Genomic DNA, 13,065 nt, shown 5'->3' with positions numbered 1-13,065 from the left:
GTCCAGGGGTATACATCCTTTGAAGATTTTGTAAAAGATCGTCTCAAAAGTATGCATTTCTCAGCTATTTGAAGAGCATTTAACCAAATTCTGGGGCCCTGTTGTAACCAAAACCCCTCAACTAATTTATTTTAGTTTTTTGTTCAGTGAACATACCTGCGAGTGTGTTCATAGCTCATAGCTAACGGAGCTGTCTCAGTGTCTTCCTCTTCCTCATCCTCCTCATACACTCCTGTTGTTACCGGAGAAGGGGACTCTGGCGCCTCATCATGYGACTTCTCCGTCAGGCTGCCTTCTTCCTCCTCCTCATCGTCCCCTTCCACTTCCTCTTCCTCTTCCTCCAGTCCCTGGAGCCCTAGCTTGGAGTTGGACAAACTGTGGCTGGGAGGGCGCTCCTCCTCGTGCTGGTCTGACCTGTAGAGGTCAGAGAAGGAAGGATATGTAGCTTTGAGTGACATTTATATACTTAAAAGAGCTTTCAGACTGTGTATGGGTTGCTACAGTAAAGCAGTGCTTTATTGTAGAGAGGAAAAGAAGTTATGGTAGTGTCTAAAAAAATATTGTCTGATGAAGTAAATAGACACGAGAGTAAAGAACCAAGCCTAAAAGAATGGGCATGGGAAAAGAACTAAATAGTCTGTCATATGATCAAACTTCAGCAGAGAAACAAAAGGTGCTAAACTTTTGTTTCATGTCAATTTATAGTCTTTTTTTTGTGTGTGTTTTTGAACAGTTTCTTTATCCTGAGCTCATAAACCACTTTAGCACTGAACGAATTTATTAGTCAAATACTGATTTAAAACACCACACCATTTGTCTTAGTCTTTTTAAGGCTTGACTTTTATAATCTATGGTTTGACTATTGTAATGTCCTGATTAAATTAGTTTTAGGTACATGCCCCAAACACCTTGACAACACATAATAAACCATTTATAAAAACATTAGATAAGAATTGCTGTTTAGAGTGTCGGCCTGTAGGGGGGGTACCAGGCACTGAAGATCCCTGTATATTATAGACCGGAACTTCCAGTTTCAGGCAGCATTGCTCTGGTTGCTTCAGCGTAAGCAATAAAGGCTCGCTTGTAAACCAGATCTGGGTTGTATGGTCCTTTCCTCTTCACATTTTAATCTATTCAACRTTTATGTGGTTTTGTCTCGATTCCAGTTTAACGAACACTAAATTTTCTTACAGCACGATTGAAGTGTTGAGTACGTTTTATTATTACTAACAGTAAACAAATTTTGACCTCACTTTCTCATAGCTTGAAYACTCTGTCTAGCCTGGAGGCTGTTCTCATATTCTTACTAAAGACGTGACTCATCTCCCTGAAAGAGAAACACAAATAATCTGATGACAACATGCACAGTACAACACCAGTGTCCACAGAAACAACATGGGTGCAGAAAGTCGGCTTCAAGCACTTTTCAAACAACCCGCACGTGATTAATTGGCTGGCACCTCACAAACAGAGCAGGAGATGTTCTGCCTCAGACCTGATCCTCCACGTACCACCTTACTCCGTAATGGTGGACCGTAGCTTCTGCGACTGAGCGAAGATGTCGGCTCGGCTGCAAACAGGCTATCAGCACTCCACCATTACGACCTGCCATTTGTACATTTTCCAGCCTGCGCCTCAACAAAGCCCCCTTCCTCCATCACCCCCTGACCACAATGTCATGGCTCATGATATCATTTCCTTTGGGATGGCAAATTTACCCTTTCCATTTTTTTTTTACCACACTGCGGACATTTATCAAATCAGACAGGATTACCTCTGGGAAGGGGTGCAGAGGGACAGGATTGGGTCACACAGAGTGGGTGGGTGCGAGTGGGTAGAGGGGCTGTAGGGGGTTAGGAAAGTTCTTCTCTTTCAATCTAGATTAAATATCACCATAATCAAATTGCAGAAAGGTTTGGCGGGGGGAAAAGTCCATGCTTACGAACAGGGAAAGAAGCGTAGCTCTGACACAAGGGGGGCCCTGGGTTTTGTCATTTAGTCTAAACACGTCAGTTGGGTGTTTGTGTTAGTGGGCTGGGGGTATGGGTACAGCGGGCAGATTGGGGGAAGAGCTCAATCATCAGTGGATCTCCTAGATAAATGCTTCAACCGAATCCCCCCTCGGGGTTTTTGGAGTTATTGGAGCTCATGAAGTCCCAGACTAGAAACCAAGAACTGAAGTCCCAGCATGAGGATCATGGTATTGAGAAGACAGATACTTCCTATTCTTTAAATAACCCAATGCTGGAAATACCTCTTTACATCTATACTTTGTTATTGTTTGAACTTCTGCGGCAACAGCATCTCCTACCTGGACCCACGTCAAAGTTTTATTGAGAAAACAAAAGATTTCGGGAACTTTTGTTTTGACTGGCTGCGAAGCTCAAAATGGAGTTTTGAGGGAAGGGAAACTATGGTTGCGTAGGTGGTTAAAAATGATTACAAATAGTCATCCATGAATGTGTGTTTGTGTTCAGAGTTTGACTTCAGTCACTCAGAGGGAGAATAAACAGCAGGCTGTCTGGTAGGAGGACAGAAAGCATAACACTTAGTCTGAATTACAGATATTAAAATGTCAGGCAAGCTTGTTGTAGATGAGACTCTGTATTGATCCCAGATGGCAGAGGGGCTAAATTGCCACTGGGTCTGCTGGCCATAATGTGTGTTGACAAGAGGGAGGAAGGAGTGGGGGGGATGGAGGAAGAGGCAGACAGAAAGTGAGACTAGCAGAAAGGAATTCACAGCAAGAACGAGAGATAGAGCGTCTAGTCGAGAAAAAAAATGGTTAAACCACTGACTGTCAGAGAAAAAAACACTTTATCCCCTCTATTTTCTTATTGTTTAAATCTTACCACAAATCACGTCACTAACAGTAAAACAAATCACGTCACTAACGGTAAAGTTGTTTCAAATTTAAATGCAGGGAAACTCAGCGTTTTATCCACGGACTTGACCTTGCCCAGGGCATTTGTGGGTGGAAGTAGGCTTTAAGAAGTGTAGATGATGTTTATGCAGATTGACAAAAATTTAAAAAAAGAAAGTCTGTCATCTTTGCAAGCAACATATTTTGTTTTGAGTTTCAATAACAGTGGCTTTCCCAGTGTTTGTACAAAGTGAGCTCAAAAGGGATAAAGCACATTTAAGCCACCAGGGAGCACTGTGCACCAAGTGCTGCATCATGAAGAAAAAAAGAAAGGGCTGGTGAGCTATGAGTCCAAATGTTACGTGTATTTAGTTGGTTTTTTTTTTTTGTCATTTTTGCAATTTTAGATTAAAAAAAAGAAGAAGAGATGCTAAGTTCCTACAAGGACGTTCGCTCAGCTCTTTCAGCTGTAGTCTGAATTAATGTGAGATATTGAATTAAGTTGAGGTCAGACTTGGAGCCTGGCACAAACTGCACAGAGTCTGCCTTACACGTCAAATGCATTCACCAAATGTCTTTGCAAAACTCATAACATAAACGTGATCCCCGTGAGTATGTTTTTATTTTATTTTATTTATTTATCATTTATTTTGCCTAACCTTTTCTCCATGGAGCTGGAGGCCTGGTTCATCTCACTGTTGGAAATGAAGTTGCGAATTTCGGAGAAGTAAGAGTCCTCCTTCTCATCTAAAAGTGCATGATTGTCTGGCTCGGAGTTTGGAGAGGAGATGGTGGTTCCTAAGTTGGAAAGCATCCCGGACTGCTGGCTCACTGTTAGGGAAAAACATACAGAAACACAAATTCATTTTAAGATTACATTTTTGTAACATGGAAGAATGTRGCAAAGACAATTAACATTAAAAGAAGACACACATAAACCCTTAATAAATTCAATATGTAGACTTTAATATAATCAGCGGACTCACATTTTTTGCATGTTTTTCCAACATCTGCTTTGAATACYACAATTTTAATGAGGATTTTTTTATTTAGGGATAGAAATTGTTTGATGATTGTCATTCAAATTTCGTAAATTTTGCAAATTTACAGTCTCATCTGGAGKTTAAAAATAAACAGAAACTTCAGGCTAGGTTTGATTTAGCAATGTAAGTTCATAGGTCATGCAACGAGACCAGCTGTTCATGTGCTTTTATTTTTGAAAGCTAATTTTAGACTTKGTGATGAAGAAGCAAATTTTTAAATAAATAAATAAACCTAAAATAAAGAATTAGTCATACTGAGCTGTGAATAAACACTAACTGRATATTTTAATAGAACATTATATTTTCTTGGATTRATCAGGAACACTTGATGAATGTTTAAATTTAACTTGAACAAAGGATCAWCAGTGTCCCAAACATGAAACGTTTAATTATTCAGTCAGAAGAAATGCATGAACTGCCTATCATGACTACTCTTATGATAAATCTTGATGATAATTTAATCTTTGGTCAGTTTTATTTGTAAGTTATTTTTTTTATTATTATTTTTTGTTTGTTTCATGAGCACAACAGTCCATTTTGAAAACTACCAGCATTGTTTTCTTTTAGCAAGTTCTCATTCATGCCACAGTAATGCTGCGTGGATGACTCGAATGTCAACACTCAAACGGGCAACAATTTCTTTCAAAACATTTGCATTTCATCCATAATCAGTGCCATACAACCATGTCTGGCACAACAAGGCTGTTTTGTGCAGTAGCAGAGAGAAAAGAATTCTTTTAAAGTGGTTTTCCCACTTTTGGCCATTCCAACATTTCAACGTTTAACTAGGCAATGATTTAAAATTTTCTCATGGTTTACATAAGCCACTGATCATTCCAAACATGACGTAAACAGTTCCTGTTTGCTAACAACTCAGTTTTGTCGGAGAACACAGCCACAGATGTTGCAGACTGACCAGGAATGTTCTCGTGCTCGTGCTTTTTGAGATGGCGGTCGAGGTTGGTTTGCTGACCGAAGCAGCGGTTGCACAGATGACACTTGAAGGGTTTCTCCTTGTTATGGATATTGCGGACATGACGTTGAAGATTGGATGAGATGCTGAATGAGCGRTCACAGTATTTACACCTGCCAAAGCAGAACAGATCAGTGTTTAAGAGAGCAGTGGGAGTTTGCACCTGGGTTGATGAATCGGATGATAGTTTTGTAATATGTGCACGATGTAAGTTTGGGATTGTTTGCAATGCAAAAACAGAAAAGAAAATAATCTTAATTTTGTGAGAAAACCAAAAGCATAAAAATACAGATTTAGGATAAAAATGCTGCATAATACCTGTAGGGTTGTTCCCCTGTGTGTGTTCGCAAATGTCTGGTGAGGTTTGCTGAACGGGGGAATATTTTCCCACAGTACCTGAAGGAAAGAGTGGACATTAAATGAATCATGCTTTATCTTCACTGTGAAGGTGCACCAAATACTGCAAAATGTGGGACACTAACCTGCAAGCGTAACGTTCCTTGCCTTTTCGAAGGATTGCGTCTGAGAGAGAAGGAGGTGGTGAGCGGAAGTTGAACAGTGGATGGGTTGAGTGTTGCAGCGAATTGGGCGGCGCGTCCAGTTTTAGAGCACCGAAGCTCTCCAGCTTTTCTGTCATATTTTCCATGGCTGACATCTGACAAAAATGAAACAAATATAAAGTGGGTGAGTGTAGAAAACTTTCAGTTATTTTGCRCGTAGGTCCTTCTGTTTGAAACTCTATTTAGCTCATGTGACATTTTTATTAAAAACAAAATAAAACAGAAGTTCAAAATAAAATAAAATGTTTAAAGAAGGAGGTCTGGAAGCAGAAGCTTTAAGGAAGCACTATGAGTTTAGGTTTGTTGTTTCTACTAATCACCCGTCATCTCCTTGACCTGAATCACATTCACAAATACTCAAGTTCCATCCCTCCTGGACTCCCCCTTTGTATTCTCTCAACTTTAACAAGTACTTTGTTTTCTAACTTTTACCTTCTTCTTCCAAAGCTTAAGGGCAGCAAACTGGCTAAATGAGTCACTCAAAAGCCACAATTGAAGAAGTACAATATAGTTTGTGATACCCCCAACTGATAGCTGCTTCCGTTCCCCTAGAAGCATGTGAACAAAGGCCACCAGCTATGTAGGAGTTTATTTGCCAAAAACAGCTTACATCCTTCCTTTTTTAGTGAATATGGGATGGGAGAGACACAGGGACAGACACTCCGTCTCAATGTGTTTATTCGCAGTCTGAGAACGAGCACAGGGGGAGCGGGTTGATTCCGTCATGAGACTGAATTAGAGGTGGCATTGTATTTGGAACGCTGGGAGGATCACAGCTGGGACACTCCCATACGAGAAGTTTGTACATGGAAGCCTGTGAAAACATTTGATCTAGAGTAAAGTAATAAATCACACGTTGATGTCCTTAAATGGGACTTGAGGAAATGCCTGTTTTAGAACAAAGTTGTCACCATGCAGTGATAAATAATGCAATATTATCTTATAGATTTATGAGCGGAGAATGAATACAACCAAGAAAAGGCATGCACCACATTATTATTTACTTGCAATTTAAATCAAGAAGAATCCAYATGTATACATTTTATTATATAAAAATATGTGCTAATGTGTAAATATATCTGTCTGTAGATGTAAGAGACAAGTGTATTGCGAAGTCATGGTTGATGGAGGAGACAGATTTCCAGGTCAGATTAAACTGTTTCCCCAATAAGAGCCCCCTATTCTTCTGGATACAAACACAGGATGTCCTTGATGAACATGGTGCTATTATCTAGCCAGCCAGCCAACAACAGAAAAAAAAAGAAAATAGAGGGGGTTGACTTATTAGCTGGCCTGTGAGCTCCCAGTACCGAAAACAATGCCACACTAACGGTAATGTTGCCAAAAGAGGCAACCTCTCACAATTCAAACGATTATTATTCTCTCTGTTGCTAATTCTATCATTGCTTATAATCAAAATTTGCAGAGGTGGGAAAGGTCTGGGGACAGTCAAACAATGTTACTGATTATCAAAGGGCCTGTGATAACAGACTCTGTCTCCTGAAAAAGAAGGTAGAACTGACGAGGTACACAGGCGCCATTCAGTAAACAAAGGAAGAAATCATACAGAACCCTTGAGAAAAAAAAGCTCAGCAGACTGATGGAGCAGAGCGCCCTACCAAATCAGGTTGCACTAGCGTGGGAGGCAGGAGTTTGAGATTTTCACATAATACATTATTTGAAGATAATAGTCAATACCAAGTAGGAATAATCATCTGTTTATTTTACCTGAGAGACTTYCCCTCATATTTGTGTAAACTTGCTAGAGTTTATGTTCCAATTGTACAATTTTTAAAGTTCAAGTTCACCTGTGGATGGAAGAGTGAYAGTGAGGGCCTGGGGAATTTCTCCTTCAGAGCTCCAACTGGGTCAAATAGTTTCCTCTTCTCCACCCTGCTGGACCAACAACAAAGCAGAGGGTTACGTACCAAGGTCAGTTTGTTAAAAATCCCCAAGTCTGTATTGACATTAATCCATACTTTCAAAGTTTGAATGTAGGTAGGTAATGTGGAAAAAAATGTCCCTGGTCTAATTGGGGCTGAAATACCTGTAGATGGGGTCCATGAAGATTGCTGAGGGCTTGGCATAGTGCAGGAGTGGTGGCTGGTGTGGCTGTGATTGTGGCTGCTGGTGCTGGGGTATGGAGGATTGGTGCAACAATTGCGAATGGGGGTGTGGAAAACCACCTGAGGTTTCTTCCTTATTGGGGACGCTCTTTCCTGTTCCATAAATGTGGTTYTTTCGATTCTGCAGATCAGCTGGCACACCATTATGACCCCCACGGCTCCTGCTGCCAATGCTGAGGTCGAGCGGCTGTTCTTCACTGCTGGATATTGCTACAGGTCCACTATTGCTCCCAGTGCTGCCGGAAATTGAGGGGTTTGTTGGGGTTGGAGGAGTTACCTTGGCCTCTTTGGGTTTTGTGGTGAGATCAAATGGAGACTCTGCCGAAGGAGCAGGGGCTGCAGGGGAACTTGAAACCATCTTCTGTAGCTGTTCACGGGGAGACTTGGGTTCAGACTTTAGGAATACACTGGGATTGAGAGCGCTTCGATCCGTGCTAAAAGGATAGAGGGAGTTGTGGAAGTTGGGCAAAAACTGAAAGGGAAACATAGAATGGTAGGGCAGTGGGCCCATCTTTTTCTCTGGGTGAAGTCCAATCAAACCTGGACCAAAATATTTTTCAGCAATAGAAGCAATGGCTTTGATGGAATCAGTGGTGGCTGCATTGGCGTGTGTGGTGGTGGGTGGAAGGGCTTGCTCATCAGGGGGAGGAAAGAAGGAGTGCTGCGATGATGCAGAAGCAAGAAATGGACGATCTACAGAAAGAGCTCCTGAACTGGACACTGCTGATAATAACACACTGTTTGTGTCTTCTAACTGGTTTGCTTCTTGACTTGACACAATGCCAGATGGCTTCCTTCTTTTACCACGTTCGCTCTCTCCTTCACTCTCCARGTCCGAACCGTCACCTGAAGCAGTACCTGTGGTAGTGTCCAAATCTGTCCCACTTGTGGTATTAACGTCTTCAAGATCACTACCATCTGACAGGTCGGCCATCTTAGACTTAGGCTTTGCTTCTCTGCTAGAAGAYAAATCAAGTTTGATCTCCTTTTCCTTGTCTTCCTGTGGACTCAAACAACTGACTCCATTGCTATTTGTACAGCTAACAAGGGACAGTGGAGGGGCATCTAAGGGACTTCGAGGGAGCTTCACCTCCTGACCACTTCCACCCAGTGGACTCTTTAATAATGGACTAGCAGGTAATAAAGGTGGTCGTGGATAAAGTGATGGAGGAAAGATACCAGGGAACCCATGTGGGAGAGATGGGAAACCATGAGGTCCTGGGGAGAAGGGCAAGCCAGCATGAGGATGAGGTCTTGAAGGAAAGTAGTCAGTAAAGCCTAAACCAGACTGGTTCAGACCTGGAAGGTGGGGATGATGGGATTTGGCTTTAGTCATGATGGGACTAGAGCTCATAGCAATCCCAGGRTTGAACATCCCTGCTGGAGAGCCATAATGGTTTTTACCCTCACAAAAGCGACGATGCTTGTTGAGGGAAGAGGTAGTGCTGAACAACTGTCCACAGTCTTTACATTTGATCTGGGTACGACAGTCAGCATGCATGCGTTTGTGACGACAGAGGTTGGAGAACTGGGTGTAGGACTTGTGGCACACCTCACCTGGGGGAGCAAAAAGACACAGCCCATCAGGGCCTGGTTAAACCCATTTTAACACTGTCTCTAACACTGCAAACCAAATCAAAAGCAACAAAACACAGAGCATTGATACAATCCCTGGAAAATGAAAAACAGYAATTGTCTAATTATGACAGTTTATTTGTGCTGTTCCTTAAAGAACAAGAGCTCAATTAAAACCATTGCATTACCAGTTTATAACAGAATGGCTGTAACAAACTTAGTTATGTTTATAAAAAGTAATACATATAAAAATGTAAACACGTTGGAACACAGAAAAGCGGCCATTTTAGTTTAATGGTGAATACAATTACAATTCTTTGGCTGTTGCAATTCTAGTAATAATAAACTGGCCTTTACTTACAGATAAAGGGTTTTACACTGCTGTGGATGTGCTTATGCTGCTTGAGACCTGATGAGGTGGCAAAGGTCTTGCCACATTCAGGACATGTGTGAGCGCGTGCTCCCACATGCTGGGAGCGGATGTGGCGCTGAAGGTTGCTGGGGTCTGTGAACACCTAAAATGCAAAAAATAAAAAATAAAAAAATGGGTTATGATAATACAGTGTATGCCACTATCAACAAGGTTAAATATATTTAGTGAAAAAACAGTGTACTTTCAGAAGACCAAATCTATGCACAGTACCATAATAAATTAGACCTAAAGCCAAAGCAGATAAAGCTTGTGTGTCCTGTGCACAACTTACGTGCCGGGTTTGCTGTACCTTATCACAGTTTTCACACTCAAAACGTTTGCCACTGTCATGTGACATCTGGTGGCGGATGAGGTTGGACTTCCAGTTGAAGGCTTTGGGACATTGGTCACACTTGTATTCCCTCTCTTCTGTATGAACTATCATGTGTTGCCCCAAACTTCATGAAAACAAGATAAACAATTCATGTAATGTTGGATGAATAAACAATTTAATAGCAAAGTACAGCATTTTTTTTCTGAATACTACAGTTAAACTGTGTACCTGTACTCATTTGGAAAGATCTTCTCACAGTCTTTGCACTCGTGGACAGGCTCATCGCTGTCCTCACGTTCCTGTTTAAAATCATCTCTCAGTGCATCAAAGATGGACCCGGAACTGGAGCATGAATACTTCTGATGCCGCCGTAGCTCAAGGGTTGAGGAGAACAGCTCATCACAGTCTTCACAGCGGTACATTTGCTCGTCTGTATTCACAAACACACACATACACATGTAGATTTGTTTACCATCATACATAAACAGTTAAAAAGTATAATGTTGTACAAGGAACAAYGAGACAATGAAGAAAATTGTGATAAGCTTAAAGAAAAACAGCTGAAGCAGAAATGTGTTTTTCTACGGTCCAACAGGACCTTCAACATTTTAACCACAAAAGGAGACCTTTGGCAATGCTAATAAATTATATATTTGTAAATATTATATTTTGTCATAGTTAGGACAGAAATATTTTAATGGTACACAAAAAAGCAGTCCTAATATTGTTAAAAATAACTCTTAGGTATGTTCACAAAGACGTAAAGAAAAGTAGTTCCATAAATCTTAACAAAATGTTGTAATTACTTAACAAGAAATCTATTCTGTTTTTGTGTTTAGTTACATGTTTGTTTTACTAATGGTAAAAATCACAATCCTGCCATTGACATCCACATAAAATGGAAATCAATTAGCAGTGAAATGTGGGCTTCATTAACACAGTTAATTACGTGTTAAAGCAAGTGTTCACTTCGAACTGTAGTCAGAGGCATGCAGAGGAAACAATAGGGGCTGGTCTTCCCCTTCCACGCTGATAACCTTTACAATACTTCTCACAAGCAAGGTCAAACACATAAAAGTTGGACCAGCTTTTTCAATAGCAAATTCCTGAGTCGGATGCCAAGTTCAACAGATCAGGAAAAGCCCTGCGGAGTGTTTTTGTCCACATGTAAGGATGCGTGTGTGTGTGTGTGTGTGTGTGTGTGTGTGTGTGTGTGTGGCTTGCGTTTCTGAAAACATTTTCTGACGTGAGCCACAAGGAACAGAGAGGTAAGCAGGGCTGTGGCTGCACCAGCCCCATGGTGGTTTCAGAGCCGGCCTGTCATACCCTTTTTGCCCCGACCCGTGCAGCCACCCAACCCAACCCCCAGGCCTCCCCAACATGCCACACACACCCATCCATCAATTCAAGCTGCACTAAATGAGTTTATCCAAAATGGCTTACAGTGCACGGCTCACCTGTTTTCTACAGCATGTGACTGTTTATCCAGCTGGAACTTCTTGGAAACTTTAAAAGGACATTAGAGCTGMAATATCAGTGTGTCTAACCTTCAGGAGAGGGATAAATGACCCCCTGGTCAACAGACCATTACACCAAGCTCAAATGCAAAACTAACTGGCCTGCTTTGACACCGATGTGTATATATCTTAGAGAATGGTTAGTTTGGAGTTGATCATAATAGATACAACAATAAAAGATGTGAAAAAAGCTAAAAGTATGAAGCGGAAAAACATTTTTTTTTTATCAGAAATGTACATAAACTAACCAACTCGTTGAAGAAGCATGTCTAGGATTTAAAATAAAGGTCTGAGAGTGGTTAGGCGAAGATGCACATAAACAAACAGAACTCRCTTGTGCCTATCAGCGTACATGTGTTTTTTCAGTTAGTCTGGTCTGTGCGAGTCGGGTGGGTTGGGAGGAGGTTATAAAGTGGAGACTAATAGCTCTCCGGGAGACGAAGGGAGGCACAATTATGTGCAGTTTAGCAGCTAATCTGGGAGCATGGGTGAGGTCTCAGGGGACTCCTCAAGTCCTCTACTTCAAATTCCTTCTTCGATAAGCCAGGCGCAGAGAGCACGGCTGCACTGCCAAGCTCTGTCTCAGTCACACAAATGAATGGAGACAAGAACACAAAACATCCTGGTTGGTGGACTTTGCGCCCTCCTTCTATTTTTCCAGTCTCTCCGGGTCACAACAAAATATCCTCAAACAATAAAGCACCTGTAATAAATTTCTCCTGTCTGCCTTAATCCTTTTCTCATTCGAAGACACAATAGTTTGGTCTGATTCAAACACTTTGGCAGGTGGAATTTTCTCTGCCTCGCTCACATTGTATTTCATACAGCAACACAATCACACATGAACAAATCACATTTTTTTATGCATGCTCCTTTTAAAATACCTCTAAAACATGCCATTCAGCTGCTTTAAAATAACAGCTTGTTTAGAGCGTCTTCTTTATGCTCTTTTTCTTCTGTGTAATCTGTGCRTGACACAGATAACTGATGAACTGCAGAACATTTCACAAACCTCATGTTCCGCTTTTGTATGATCGATGACCAGTAAAGGTAGTAGATTTTTTTTTCAAATCCTTGGTTTCAGAAAGACAACAAAACAGTGTTATTTAAAAAAAGCACTTCCCTACTACGAGTTCAAGATGTTTAAAGAAGTGATGCAGAACGGGCTGCTTTTCCGCTCAAGTAAAGTCTGAAAGAACGACCTACAGTGAACCATTGTCCAATATAGATTTTGGGATAAAATATTGGACATTATTTAGTTTGACACACAGTGAAGGGGATACAGTTGAAAGGAAGTGAGTTCAGTGAATCACTCAAGAGGAATTACACGCAGGAGAAAAACTGATGAAGACGTCTAAAAATTGGACTTAATTCTATAAGTGTGCCAGTTTGCAGAAACAATGCAGGTAAAAGAGATCGAAGACAACAACTCAAATCATGACAAGAAAGCAGACAGAAGAAATTCTCAAACTCACGAGTTTTAATAAAGTTTAATTAGAAATAAGGCAGAGAGGCTTTTGTTTATTTTTTAATTAAATAAAAAAGCAAGCAAACAATTTAAAAGACGAATAGTCTTTGGATGTAGTATTTTACTTCTTTTTTTTTTCTTTTTTACCCAGAACACGTGACAAGAACTTCGGTTACTAAAACGTGCTGCAGACC

At 40.9% G+C, this 13,065-nt stretch overlaps 1 protein-coding gene across 3 annotated transcripts in view; it reads right to left on the bottom strand.

Moving 5' to 3' along the window:
• prdm16 (PR domain containing 16) overlaps window positions 1–13,065 on the bottom strand; it is a gene marked incomplete in the record, with an annotated part of 20,561 nt that overhangs the window by 6,436 nt on the left and 1,060 nt on the right. Inside the window, 10 exon segments of one of the 3 annotated variants that reach the window (XM_014017891.1) lie at window positions 157–414; window positions 3,523–3,694; window positions 4,823–4,992; window positions 5,198–5,275; window positions 5,362–5,534; window positions 7,248–7,332; window positions 7,487–9,155; window positions 9,502–9,655; window positions 9,845–10,010; window positions 10,115–10,316. In XM_014017891.1, the coding sequence (XP_013873345.1) occupies window positions 157–414; window positions 3,523–3,694; window positions 4,823–4,992; window positions 5,198–5,275; window positions 5,362–5,534; window positions 7,248–7,332; window positions 7,487–9,155; window positions 9,502–9,655; window positions 9,845–10,010; window positions 10,115–10,316 (3,127 nt within the window). 3 annotated transcript variants of the gene reach the window in all.

The sequence above is a fragment of the Austrofundulus limnaeus genome, unplaced genomic scaffold, assembly GCF_001266775.1.
Source record: "Austrofundulus limnaeus strain Quisiro unplaced genomic scaffold, Austrofundulus_limnaeus-1.0 Scaffold178, whole genome shotgun sequence".
Classification (NCBI taxonomy): Eukaryota; Metazoa; Chordata; class Actinopteri; order Cyprinodontiformes; family Rivulidae; genus Austrofundulus; species Austrofundulus limnaeus.
Note: the sequence above shows the minus strand (reverse complement) of the source record. Positions and strands in the feature narration are given on the sequence as shown.